Genomic DNA, 13540 nt, shown 5'->3' with positions numbered 1-13540 from the left:
AGTTATAATGCGCATGCGCCCGGTCGCTAGGTTTTACCATATAAAATTTCACCGTCATTACGCCCGTAAAGAAGTATAACTTCAAAAATTAATTTTTAGCAATGCAAGTAACCAGAATTGCTATTTTCTTTTTTAATCAGAAGTTATTCGGGTTCAAAAATTGCAATTTTTCGATTTTTTGAAAGTTCAACCTCGTTTATCTCGAAAACTATGCCTATTACGAAAAAATTTGTAAGAACATTTTTTGCTTAGAATGACCCAAAAAATACAAAAAAAATGTTTTGTTTTGCGAAAAATCGCTGTTACGTAATTCCTCAAGTTCTTTGTTTAACAAACTTATTGACATCCGGAGCAACTGTTACCCAAAAAATTCGAGTTCTACGGGTCAAAATACATAAAAATAACTTGGGTAAGTCCATCTAAATAAAGGAGACCGTTGTACCCCCCTGGCGACAGCACTATAAATTGTTATTTGTCAACTTGACAGTATTTAACCAGTTATTTAAATTTAATACCCTAGGGAGTTATTTTGAATAATAACGCCCTGGTGAAATATATTACATTTAATTGACTTTAAAATCATGTAATTTTTGTCAAATAATATACCAGTCGAACATGAACTTTTTAAGATCTACAACTTTTATTTGAACCGTTTTTCTCTAAAGTGTAGGTGTAACATTTTATAGACAAAAACGGTTTATTTACGTTTTATAATTGTTAAAAAAAACAAAATAAAATCAGCTCTAGGTCTTCAAGGATTTCTCATCAGCTTCTCCCACCATATACCTTTTAGAATCTTCAAAAACCTGATTTTTTGGCTCTTTTTCTTTGCTGGCTTATAAACGTCGGTCGTGACGAATTATACTTTTGTAAAATCTCTCGTATAAACTGTTTTTACGGAACCACTATATTATGCACATATATTTTTAAAATTTGCGTCAGACCGACATTTCTAACTGTTCCGCGACCTTAAAAATCTTCCTTCTCACCTGAAAAGGCTAATTCACCTTCTTTAATGTATTCGTTTCGCACGCAAAACTAAACAAATGGTTATGACGCTTTGTCGATATGCAGGAAGAAGATTATTGTTATTGGACATTGGAGGAGTAAATTTGGAATTTGTGAATATCATTGTGACATACTGTACCGATTCTTCAGTGTTATTATACCGGGACTGAACTGTTTTGAACCAGCTCAGCGGCGGCTAGACATTTATTTTATCGAAAGGAGATATTTTTTGTCTTTGTTCCTTTTGAACTTTTATTTACAATCAACTTCTGCACGAGAGTTTTATTTTAAGTAATTGTGAATGAATTTTCAAGCATGGAAAGAGAGCATCCAATCCTCCTCTTTCCTAGACAAAAACCTCACGTAAAAATTGGTAAATGCCGAAAAAATCAATTGAATTAAATTATTCCATAAAAATGTAACAAGTTATAACTTCTTTCACCGTCTCTTTATATGCCATAAACATTGGATCACAAAACCTAGCTTTTCATTTATAATCTATTCAATTTTCAGTCTTTTTTCTGTACAATGTTAATGAACAATGGAAACATGGTTTTGCTATTTTGGTTCCTATTGGTAATAGGCTCCTTTAAAAACAATTGTACTTTTCAACACCTTTTTAGTGAGCCAACTGACCAGCGCGTACCAAAAAAATATCAAAGGTATTATAAAATGTTTATAAGCTAAAAAGTCGGCCCCTTTTCAAACAGTTTTTTTAGTAACCATTTTAACATAATCTTAACTTTTCTTAATATACCTTAAAATTGAAGCCTCAAAGAATCGATTGTGATATCCTAAATACCCCTAGAGTCCTAAATTGCTTTCCGGGATAAACAAATTAAATAACTTATAGACTATTTGGTCGATCTGGCTCAAATCTAGCACATTTCAATAACTCATTAATTGCCACAATTTCATAAAGTTATATTACATGTCATTAAAAAAAAACAAAATTAACGTTTATAAATGACTGCAAAAATTAAGATTTTTGCAATTATCTCGGTCAAATGTTTATATACATATGTATATTAATTCATAAACTAGTAAAGTAGAACTATAACTTTTATTTGAACCATTTTTCTCTAAAATATTGTAAAAGAAACGTTTTACAGGCAAAATGATTTTTTCTATGGATGCTATACAATGTGCAACTTCTCTCACTACTTACATACATTCAAAATGAAATATTTCTCATGCAGTGAGAAAAGTCGGCCATTGTAGTGAGAAATATTTTTTCTCACGGGATTTCCGCCGGTTCTTCTACATATGATCGCCGTTTCCATGGTCACATACACACAAACACAATTAAAGTTGTCAAACAAAATGTGTTGAAGCGAAACTTACCAGGAATTAGGTACCTTTCAAAACTTCAAAAATAACTGTTAATTAGAATTTTAAATAAATAACGTATATTTTAAGAATATTAAATACCTACATGTATAGGTATATGTATTTTACTTCAATGTATGTATATAATATAAGCTAAAAGCGACTAAATTATTTAATTTTGAAGTTTGAACTCTTGACAAAATCGCATATCCATAGAAAAGGTACAGTGTACAACACATGAGAAAATGATATATTTCTTCCTCGCTTGATTTGCGGTAGTTGCCTCGTGCCAACAAACTTCTGCGCTCGTGAGAAATGTGTTTTTTCTCACTTGTATAGTATCCTATACAATATACTATTTTAACTTTTTATTATTGTTTAACAAAACAAAGCAAAATCAGATAGAATGAACAATTAATTGTTCATTAACATAACCAAAAATCACAGGTTTATATGTATTTAGTCTTAATTAGATTTTTACTGGGCTACCTATCAAATAATCACATCCCTATGTGTTTACTCTTTTATTGGCATATAAGTTCATTTTATGCCGAAACTAACAAAGAAAACTTGAGTTCCAGGTAATTTTATAAAATCTTTTACAATCTAACAAATCTTAGCTATTAGAAATGTACCAAAATCTACCTGTTTTATAAACTGAAGCTATTGGAGGTCAAAATCTCTACGATAGAGATAGACAGCAGATGCCTCACTTAAAACTCGATTTTTGGTAAGGTAAAACTACCTGTTTCCCAAGTTGCAACAACAAGACAAACTACTATAAAAAAACCAAGGACTAGTTTTGGTCTTCATTGTACTTGTACAAGAACAAGTATAGGAAAGAGCATGTAGGGAAGATATACCAGAAAATCACGATTTTATTTCACACAGACATACTGGAGTTTTGGATCAAAAATCAAAATGCATAGTTTCTGTACAACAGGATTAAATATAAGATTTGTTTCAGTTTTACAGGGTGTTTCATTATTTTTTTGTCTTTACTATTTATGTATAAATTTCACAAGTCACGCAAACGAAGTTTTGTCACAATAAGTCTCTATACAGTGATGAACGCGCTAATAACCGGCAAATAACCCAAAAGATGGAAAACATAATACGTTGTGACATAAAATGAGATTAAACAAGTAGAGGTGGAAATTATCGATATAAACGTATACATTACCATTACATTACATAGTTTCCCACCTTTAAACGTCTGTGACATTAGTATTTTATAAAATTCTCCTGTCACTGTAACAGTTGTCGTACTCCTAAAGGTGGGAAACTATGTAATGAAATGTTAATTTATACGTTTATATCGATAATTTCCACCTCTACTTGTTTCATCTCTTTTTATTTCACAATGTATTATGTTTTCCATCTTTTGCGTTATTTTGCCGGTTATTAGCGCGCTCATCACTGTATATTATCTGTTATTAATAGTAAAATACTTGCGGAACTTTAATAACACAAAATTCGGCAGTTCTAAAAATATTATATTTTCTATATATACAGGGTGAGCTTTTAGTGCGACATTAGTCGATAATTCCATTATGGTACATATTTCCTCAAAAAAGTTCTTGAGAAAAATTATAGGCAAAGATATTCTCCAGGCTTGAATAATATGCTGAATTCTACAGGGTGATTAATTAATAACTACGTAGTAAAAGCAAACATACAATTTTTTAAATAGGGCACCCCGTATATTTTCTCTTATTTTGATTCCTCTCATAAAAACGTTCTTACATTTCTTACATTATGGGGTTTGACAATACTATAGGTACAGGTTATTTTTCATATTATTACCTTTTTAATCGGTCTTTGTGGCTTGATTTTAATTTTAAAAATAATTTCTTATTATCAAATTGATATTTATATCATAATTGATTATCATCGCAGATTAGCTTTTGTCAATAGTCTCAGCAGCAAGTACATGGAGACCGATTTTTGTCGATTATGTGCTTTTTTGAGATGTGAGCAGTGAATCTACATAATTTTCATTACTATGGATCAAGCAATCCCTACTTTATTAACAGTCATAATCAAACTAGGTAATCTATAAATGTTTGGGGTGGTATGTAATTGGCCCACATTTTTTTATCTGGATTTTGTTTCCTCTAAAATGGTTTACTTAATATTTGACAAAGAATGTAGTTTTTACATGACAGTTGTCCAATTCATCACACTGTTATTAAGTTCTTATTCACAATCATCTAAATAGCTCTCCTGCGAGGTGGATAGGCATAAAAGGACCAACTGTTTGGCAACTGCGATCACCGGAATTTTCAAAAAAAAAAATCATGTGTATTTATATAAAAAAAAACCTTGTAGGTCTGTTCGTACAGGAATCAGAAACTATCACTGACTATCAGCAACTGCACGACGCATGCGTGTTTCAATATTAGCGCTCGCACAATTGAAACACGCATGCGTCGTGCGGTTGCTGATAGTCAGTGATAGTTTCTGATTCCTGTACGAACAGACCTTGTATCCCAGAAGCCTCCAACAACGCCAAATGATACGAAAAATAGAATAGCTTTAATAATATTGAAAAAAGAGTAATAATATCGTATGTGGTTCGGTCATTTGAATATCGGTTTCAAACTTGCATACACGTTGAAGGTGGACATTTTGAACATTTACTTTAGATTTATTTCCTTAATTTCATATTCATTGGTAATATTGGTACATTCATTGCATATTGTTATGGTTTATATTTTGTATTAAGTAATTATTATTTATTGAATAAAAGAACACATAACTAAGTTGTTTCTACTTCCAAAAATTGAAGGTATTTTCAAAATTCCGAAATGAAAGAGAATCATGAATGAAATCATTCAAAAAAAAAATAAAATATAGGTTGTAAGTATGTTTAAAAATATGAAAAAATCTTATTCTTTTGTGTTTCTCCCTGTATACGAATATTCGTCAATGATTTATGTTAAACTTAATTTGAAAACTAAAGCATATTGTTTACCTTATTACGTAAAATAAATAATCATTTATTTATTACTTCTTTATAATATACAGCGTGTGTGTTTCATAATGATATCGAATTAAAAATAGTCATAACTCGTTAAATACTTGTATATTAGTAATGTGAAACCTCATATTGTAAGAACAGGCATTATAGGAGGAATCTAAATATGAGAAAATATATAGGGGGTATTTAAAAAAACTGTATCCAATCACGCAAGAAAAATGTGATGATCACTTCTCTAATTTCTTGACGGAAAAGAGGCCATCTGCTTTGCTTTACTACTACATACATATTAATCACCCTGTAGAGTTCAGCATATTGTCCAATCCTAGAGAATATCCTTGCCTACATTTTTTCTGCAACAACTTTTTTGGATATTCTGTACCATAACGTAATTTTCGACCAATGTTGTACTAAAAACTCACCCTGTATATATACATACTTGTGAAACAATCAAGGAAGTATTACAAAGCATGGACAACGTCAACAGGAAGAAAACCCCACTAATAGATATTATAATACAAACAAATCGTGGAAACGTGCCTTTATTTTATTTTCTAAATAATATAAGTGATGAAACTTCGCCAAACATAACAACAAACAAATTGTCAAAAAATTTGCACAAATAAGCCTTTGTTTGGAAGAAACACGATAGAAAATCTGTGCTATTAGACAAAGAACTAATTTATTCGTGGAGGCGCTATTTCAGAAAAAGTCAAAATTGGTAAGAGAAGACACTATAGACACTACGTTCATTCCCAAGCTAAATTCAAGGCCACACCCATCGATACCGATCACTGTAACTTCGAGCTTAGCTTGGGGATGAACGTAGTATATTTTTTATCTGGATGAAATATGGAGTAACGCAGACACTTCTAAGAAAAGTTGGTCAAGATAAATAGGTTATGGTTATGTTGTAAAATCTCCATCTTACCGTCCAGATTCCTATACAAGTGCTTTAGACTTTAGACGCAAATAAAAAATAAAAATACACAATAAATTGTCAATTTCAAGCTAAAAGCAGCTAAAATGTTGGTTGAGCAGGTACTTATCAGTAGTACCACAGTTACTGTAGATAATTTGAAGAAACCGAGAAAAAAAAATCGATTTTCAAGCAAAATATAAAACAACAGTGTCCGAAAGTCTAATGTTAAACGTATCTGTGACACTCTGTATAAACACAGTTAATACCTACGTCACCACTAAACTAGCAAGTTGCTTATCAAACGAGATCATTATCTTAAAGGTTAATGACTGAATTGTGCGAAAACATAAAATTAAGTCTAGTACATACATATATCTCAATAATTGTGATAACATTACATATATAATTGTAGGTTAAACTGCTGGTAAATGTTTGTTATAGAAGAAAAACAACATTATTCACATTCAGCAAGTGCATTGTAAGAAAAGTAAGAAAGAACAGGTCACAAAATGATATTCTGGCGTTTACTGGTGTTGCTTTACTATCTGAAGTGATAGATGTCAAAACGGAAAAATAGAACAAATTCCTCAGCACAAAAAGTCCCCACGTTAATAAAGCATTTTAAGAACAACAAGCTAGCGTACGGAAGATGGTAAAGAAAACGAAAAATGAATATTATCAGGAAAGAAATTGCACAAAAATCAATACCTACCTACGTGCTTTAAGATAAGAAAAATCAAACGACACTTATCTAATCTCTTTTTTAGAGAATTACAGAGCAAAACCTGTGAGATTACCCACTGGACGAACAAAGCAAGGAACAGAACAGAATGGCGGAAAATCATAGAACAAGCCAGGACCCAAAAAGGGTTGTCGAGCTACTGATGATGATGATGACAGAGCAAAACCTTATTAAATACCACTATAAAATTCTATTTAGTAAACATACTCAACATGAGACTTAAATCATGCGCTGAAAGAATATTAGGAGAATACCAGAACAGGTTCAGACCGGGGGGATCGACAATTAATTCCATACATACAGTGGAGCAAATAATTCAAAAATCGAGAGAATACAACAGAGAAATGCACGTAATATTCATAGATTTCAACAGAGCTTTTGACAATATGAATCGGACGAAAATGTTGGAAGAGCTCGAGCATCTTAGAATCCCAAAAAATGGAGGCCTATGCTAATAATGAGTATAAAGAACACCACAGCTAAGATCAGTTTCAACGTAACAACTTCTAAAGAGATCAAAGTAAACAAAGGGGTGAAACAAGGTGACTATCTCCCCGACACTCTTTAGCATGATATTGGAAGCAATAATAAGGAGGACAAACTTCATAAACAAAAACTTATTACAGATCAACTTCTATGGTCTGTTTTTAAACCAAGAGCAGTAATTCAAATTTACCGCACCGTAATGCTTGTTTGTAATTGGTCCAACTTCAGGCAAGTTTACTCCACTTTTATGAAATTTTGACGCTAATGGCATTTATGAAATATATCTCAATCAACGGATCAGCCAAAAAAGATGTATTTGGTGATTTTTCTAGTGACTTTCTTGGTTGTAAATCTGTCTTTTTAGTTTACTCCTTCTTGTTTAAAAACAAACGATAATATATGCAGATGATCTAGTCATCATAGCAAAGACTATGATGACACTTATAGGAGCAATTAAAGCCTCATTTACACTAGGCATGTTTATTGTTTACTGGCTGAAAGGCGGCTAGTAAACTTACTAAGTGTACATGAAGCTTAAGGAAGTAAAGGGAATAGGGCTAGAGATAAACCAGCACAAAACAAAATACAAATGACACAAATACATGTGGCGACGCAACAACTCAGAAATATCTATTATCTATCACAGAACCATAACTTATATCCATCTTTAGCTATTTGGGAGTAACAATAGGGAAAACCGGAAAAGAGAGAACAGAGGAAGGAATTCTGAAAGCAAAAATAAGCAATAATAAAGCTTTTTGCAAAATGCAAATTGGAATGAATAAAAATCTGCTGAGAAGCAAGACTCTAAGTAAGAGAACAAAGATGAGCCTATATTATTATTTTTCTTAACATGAAAGAGGAAGATGCCTTTTGAAATCTGAAAGGAAAATAATGAAAACGATACTGGGCCCAAATGTAACAGAAGAATAAAAACAAATTCCGAAATTGAAGAAGAATTAATGGAAGAAAATATAGTCAGATACGTAAAAGCTCTTCATTAGAGCCGTTTTACATGACCGAGATTTACTTCGAAACTGACGCTGATAACTACCAGGAAAAATTATCTAATAAAAATATTAGATGTAAAACACAAGATTTACTCTGAAATTTCTCATGATAATTTCCAATATAAAAATTTAGAACCTGTTCTATATTCTAGAAAGTTTTCAGAGTAAACTGCGCGAGTTTCTGCGCAGAACGTTGAATAACGCGGTGGTGTTTACGATAACATAACCTTTATAATTACAACTTTGTTGTTATTGATCACAATAATTATTACGATTTGTTTATTCAGTGAAGCATCTTTGCTTTGTTCAATTAATTATTTTTGCACAAGAATTTACTTCTCTGTCCAAATATATTGCTAAAAAATAAACAAATGAAAGTTGTAACTTATAACCTTAAAATGTCATTTCACATTTCTTCTTTTCTTATGGTACCTCTAACTTAGTTTTCTTTCATCAGTGGCCTTTTATTTATAAGAAAATTCTATTTAACGTCAGTCACATTACACACTACGCATTCGTTTCACAACAATTATGTTAAGATTTAACTGTAGGTGTAAAACAAGGAACAATGGAAAAATTATATAATTTTACTACATAAATTTTCGTTATTATTCTTGAAATAATTTTCGAAATTAATCTCGGTCATGTAAAACGGCTCATACAGATACGGAGAGAAGTACCATACTTAGATTCTACAGAACATTAATTAAACCCTTAGTATAGTTCAGAGAAATAAGGAAAGAAATATCATGTTGGTGACACAACCCCCTCCAGGCAGAAACCAAATTTTTTGAGCAGTATGGACATCTATATTAATAACCTATATGTTTCCTGCAGCCGATTTTGATGATATACATAGTTATAAACAAATGAAGATCAAAAAACGGTAAATTTTCGCTTTTTTCCGCCATAACCAAAAAGTTAAGTATTTTAAACAAATTTGAGAGTGAAAACTCATAAATCGTATAAAAAAACTTCAATATGGCATTCACTGAATATGTCTATCCTTATTGGTTGCTTAGGAAATTGCAAAATAAATCATAAATTTTGAGTTTTTATATATATTCATAACTTATGTAAAAATTAACTTAGAACTTTCTTATTACACGGAATGATGAGACTCCTGGTGCTTAAATCATACCCTAAATTTCAAAGCAATTGGTCAAATAGTTTAAAAGGTATTTAATTTGTTTATCCCAAATTAATTTTTTTTGCAACGCTGTAAGTCAGAAAATGATGAAGTTACACTAATATTTTGGATAGTTTATGAAAGAAGAAGATTTATACTATTGATTTAATTAAATAAAAATGACAAAAAATAATTCTAAATACTGTAAAATTATTTTGCAAAAACATGTGAATTAAAAAAAGGGGGGGCTAACTTTGTTCCTAATTGTCCTAGGACAGTTGTTTTTCTTTCTAAATGTGTATAAAAATTCAGTCTTTCTAAATATGAAAAAATAATTTTTCTACGGGTAACGGTTAAAAGTAATTCTAATTGTTTATAAGTAAATAAAAAATTCAACGTGTTTTTGCAATATAATTTTACACTGTTTAAAATTACTTTTTGTCATTTTTTTTAATTAAGTCAATAGTAAATGTTCTTCTTCCATAAACTGTCAGAAGTCTTACTGTAACCTCATAATTTTCTGACTTATAGTGTTGCAAAAAAAATGAATTTGGGATAAACAATTTAAGTAACTTTTAAACTATTTGACCAATTGCTTTGAAATTTAAAATATAATTTAAGCACCAGAAGTCTCAGCAATTCATATAATAAGAAGGTTCTAAGTTAATTTTTACAGAAGTTATGAATATTTATAAAAACTCAAAATTTATGATTTATTTTGCAATTTTCTAAGCAACCAATAAGGATAGGCATATTCAGCGAACGCGATATTAAAATCTTTTAGACGATTTATGAGTTTCTTACTCTCAAATTTGTTTAAAATGCTTAACTTTTTGGTTATAGAAGAAAAAAGCGAAAATTTACCGTTATTTGATCTTCATTTGTTTATAACTATGTATATCATCAAATTCGGCTGCAGGAAACATAAAGGTTATTAATGTAGATGTCCATACTACTCAAAAAATTTGGTTTCGGCCTGGAGGGGGATGTGTCACGAGAAAAATCTTATTTCTCTGGACTAGTAACCCATGGTAGTAGTAGCCTATGGTTGTGAGATCTGGGTAATGACAAAAAAATATGAAGTCCAACTGAGAGAAAGATAGTGAGAAAAGTATAGGGCCCGGTGCAAGAGGAAGACGACACATGGAGAATCAGGAGAAACAACGAAATTAATGAATTAAATGAAAGGCACGATAGTATAAGATTTGTGAAAAGTCCAGGACTGGTATGGCTGGGACATGTCCAGAGAAAAGAAGATATAAAAACAACAAAGAAAATATTACAATGGAAGCCGATAAGAAGACGAAAAAAAAGGAAGGCACAAAACGAAATGGTTGGAAGACGACCTGAAAACTATGAAAGTAAGACAATGGAGAAGAAAGGCAGTAAATAGATGGTTCTGAATGGAAATACATAGACAGACAGGCAAAAAACCATTCAGGGTTATGATGCCAAAAGAAGAAGTATGGAAAAAAAGATGAATAATACAAGCCAGAGCTCAAGGATTAAGATATCGTGCAAAGAACAATGGAAAAACAATTGGTGAACAATGATGCATATAGTGATCTTAGTGAAAATGGCCAGGTCAAGAAAATTATGTTGGTTTGACTTGAATTTAATGGACTGTGAACTTAAAACTGTCGACAAAAGTTTAGAGAAAAATTTAACACAAGTCAGTACAAACAAAAGTTGATTAAAACTTGATCAAAATTCACAAACATCATCCAAATAAAAACATAGCATAAAAACTATATGCATAGCACCAAAAAGATGCTTTTTGTCAATAACTTATTGAATTTTAATGTAGTATTTAGCAGTAATGTTGAACAGAGTCGTTTCAAGGTTTGTTGAATCACTTGAATCAATTAAAACAGCATTAGTATGCATCGTTGGAAATGAATGCTAATTAGTAGGGTCACTAGACGAAATAAAACAAGTTTATCATTTATCCTGCTTGTTGCAGTATCCACCTACGCCTCTGTGTCTGTCTTAACTTACCAAACAACTCCGAAGGCTCCGTACCCAATGGGGTACGTATATCCATCGATTTCAAAAGCGCTTTTGACACAATTAATCGGACGAAAATTATGGAAGAACTAGAGCATCTTAGATCTCAAAATTAAGAGATGTACTAACAGTGAGTCTAAAGAATACCACAGCAAAGATCAGTTTCAACCGAACAACTTCTAAGGATATCAAAGTATGTAAATAAAGGCGTGAAACAAGGTGACCCTATCTCACCGAAACACTTTAAATTGATATTGAAACCTGGTAATGACAAAAAAAGATGTACCCCAACTCAAGACATTAGAGAGAAAGATATTGAGAAAAGTAAGATTTGTGAAAAGTCAAAGACTGTTATTATGGCTGGGATATGTCAAGCTAGAGACAATAAGAAGATGTAAAAACAACAAAAGAAAACATTACAATGCAAGCACAAAAAAGGAAGGCCTAAGATGAGATGGTTGGAAGACGACCTGAAAATTAGAATGTTAGACAATGGAGAAGGGCACAAGAGAGATCTGAATGGAAAGACATAGCCAGACAGACCAAGACCCATTCTCGCTTATGATACCAAAAGAAGAAGTATTAAAAAAAGGATGAATATTAAGTATAGCTCGATGATTAAGATATCGTGCAAAGAACAGTAGAGAATAATAATCTAGTGACTAGTGGAACAATGTGGCATCTAGTGGAACCACAGAGGCGAAAATCTTGGTGAAAATGACCAGACTACGAAAATTATGTTTGTTTGAACTTGAATTTAATGGACTGTGAATTTAAAATTGTCGACAATGGTTTGGAGAAAAATTTACAAACAAAAGTTGATCAAAAGTCAAAAACATTATCCAAAAACATAAAAACTACATGCATAACATCAAAAAAAAATGCATTTTGTCAATAACTTATGTAGTATTTAGCAGTAATGTTGAACACAGAATCGTTTCAAGGTTTGTTGAAACGATTAAAACAGCATTAGTATGCATCGTTGGAAATGAATGCTAATTAGTAGGGTCACTAGACGAAATAAAACAAGTTTATCATGTATCCTGCTTGTTGCAGTATCCACCTACGCCTCTGTGCATGTCTTAACTTTAACTTACCAAACAACTCCGAAGGCTCCGTACCCAATGGGCCTATCCGGTTGGACCTGTTCCTGTGTATGGGCCGGTGCTGCGGCATGCTGTGGATGATAGTAGGGTTGGGCCCCATGCAGGCCTCCTTGTTGCCCTGCTCCGGTCGTAGGCCCGGCTGTACCCTGCATTAGGCTCATCGAGACAGACATTGACACCCTCGAGTGGCAGTTAGGAACCGCCACAGCCATCAAATATGTATTGACCCAGTGCGACAGTTTATTTCACCCCAACAGCATGATATAAACTACCCTTTGAAGACCGTCAAATGCTGGGAAAGTACCGAGTGAGTTCACTGTATGCAAAATTACGAGTATCCTCAACACTGGCCTGTAACCTAATTGTTTCGCGTAATATTTGTATTGTTTCACGGATTTGTCGCACACTACAAAGGAAAACTATAGCACAGTTCGAAACCCAAACACACAGTTGTCAATAGCGTAAAAAACTAAATAGAAACGAGAAGAGTTTAAGTAAATAAAAATGGGTTTTTCTGAAGATTGATCACGAAACAAGCACTACCGCAGCTCGTTGCAGACTGACTTTTAAATGGCAACGGTGCGGTTGAAGCGTCGCTTGCGCTTGTTCCCTTGTGTGGTTCGCGTTGTCCGCATGCGCAGCAGTCTAATCAACAGCTGATTGTCGTTGGTTTTCCGCTTGCGCTTGTTCAAGGCGAGGACATTTATTTTAGGGAATAGATTATTATTTATTAATTCGTATTTAATGTAGATATATACTGAGTGTAGCAAAAACAACAATTGAAACTTTTGTATAATATGATTATACAATGATACAAT

The 13540-nt window shown here is 32.3% G+C and overlaps 1 protein-coding gene across 4 annotated transcripts in view; it reads right to left on the bottom strand.

Moving 5' to 3' along the window:
- LOC114332601 (serine/threonine-protein kinase NLK) overlaps positions 1 to 13268 on the bottom strand; it is a 498632-nt gene extending 485364 nt beyond the window's left edge. For all 4 annotated transcript variants that reach the window (XR_007696651.1, XR_007696650.1, XM_050644606.1 and 1 more), the window contains exon 1: positions 12714 to 13268. Coding sequence is in view for 2 of the 4 variants with exons in the window: in XM_050644606.1 (XP_050500563.1) it covers positions 12714 to 12934 (221 nt within the window). In the remaining 2 variants the exon portion in view is untranslated. The remainder of the gene's footprint in view (positions 1 to 12713) is intronic.
- Positions 13269 to 13540: the final 272 nt, after the last annotated feature.

This window comes from Diabrotica virgifera, chromosome 2 (genome assembly GCF_917563875.1).
Source record: "Diabrotica virgifera virgifera chromosome 2, PGI_DIABVI_V3a".
NCBI classification, from domain to species: domain Eukaryota; kingdom Metazoa; phylum Arthropoda; class Insecta; order Coleoptera; family Chrysomelidae; genus Diabrotica; species Diabrotica virgifera.
This window is presented reverse-complemented; position numbering and strand designations above follow the sequence as displayed.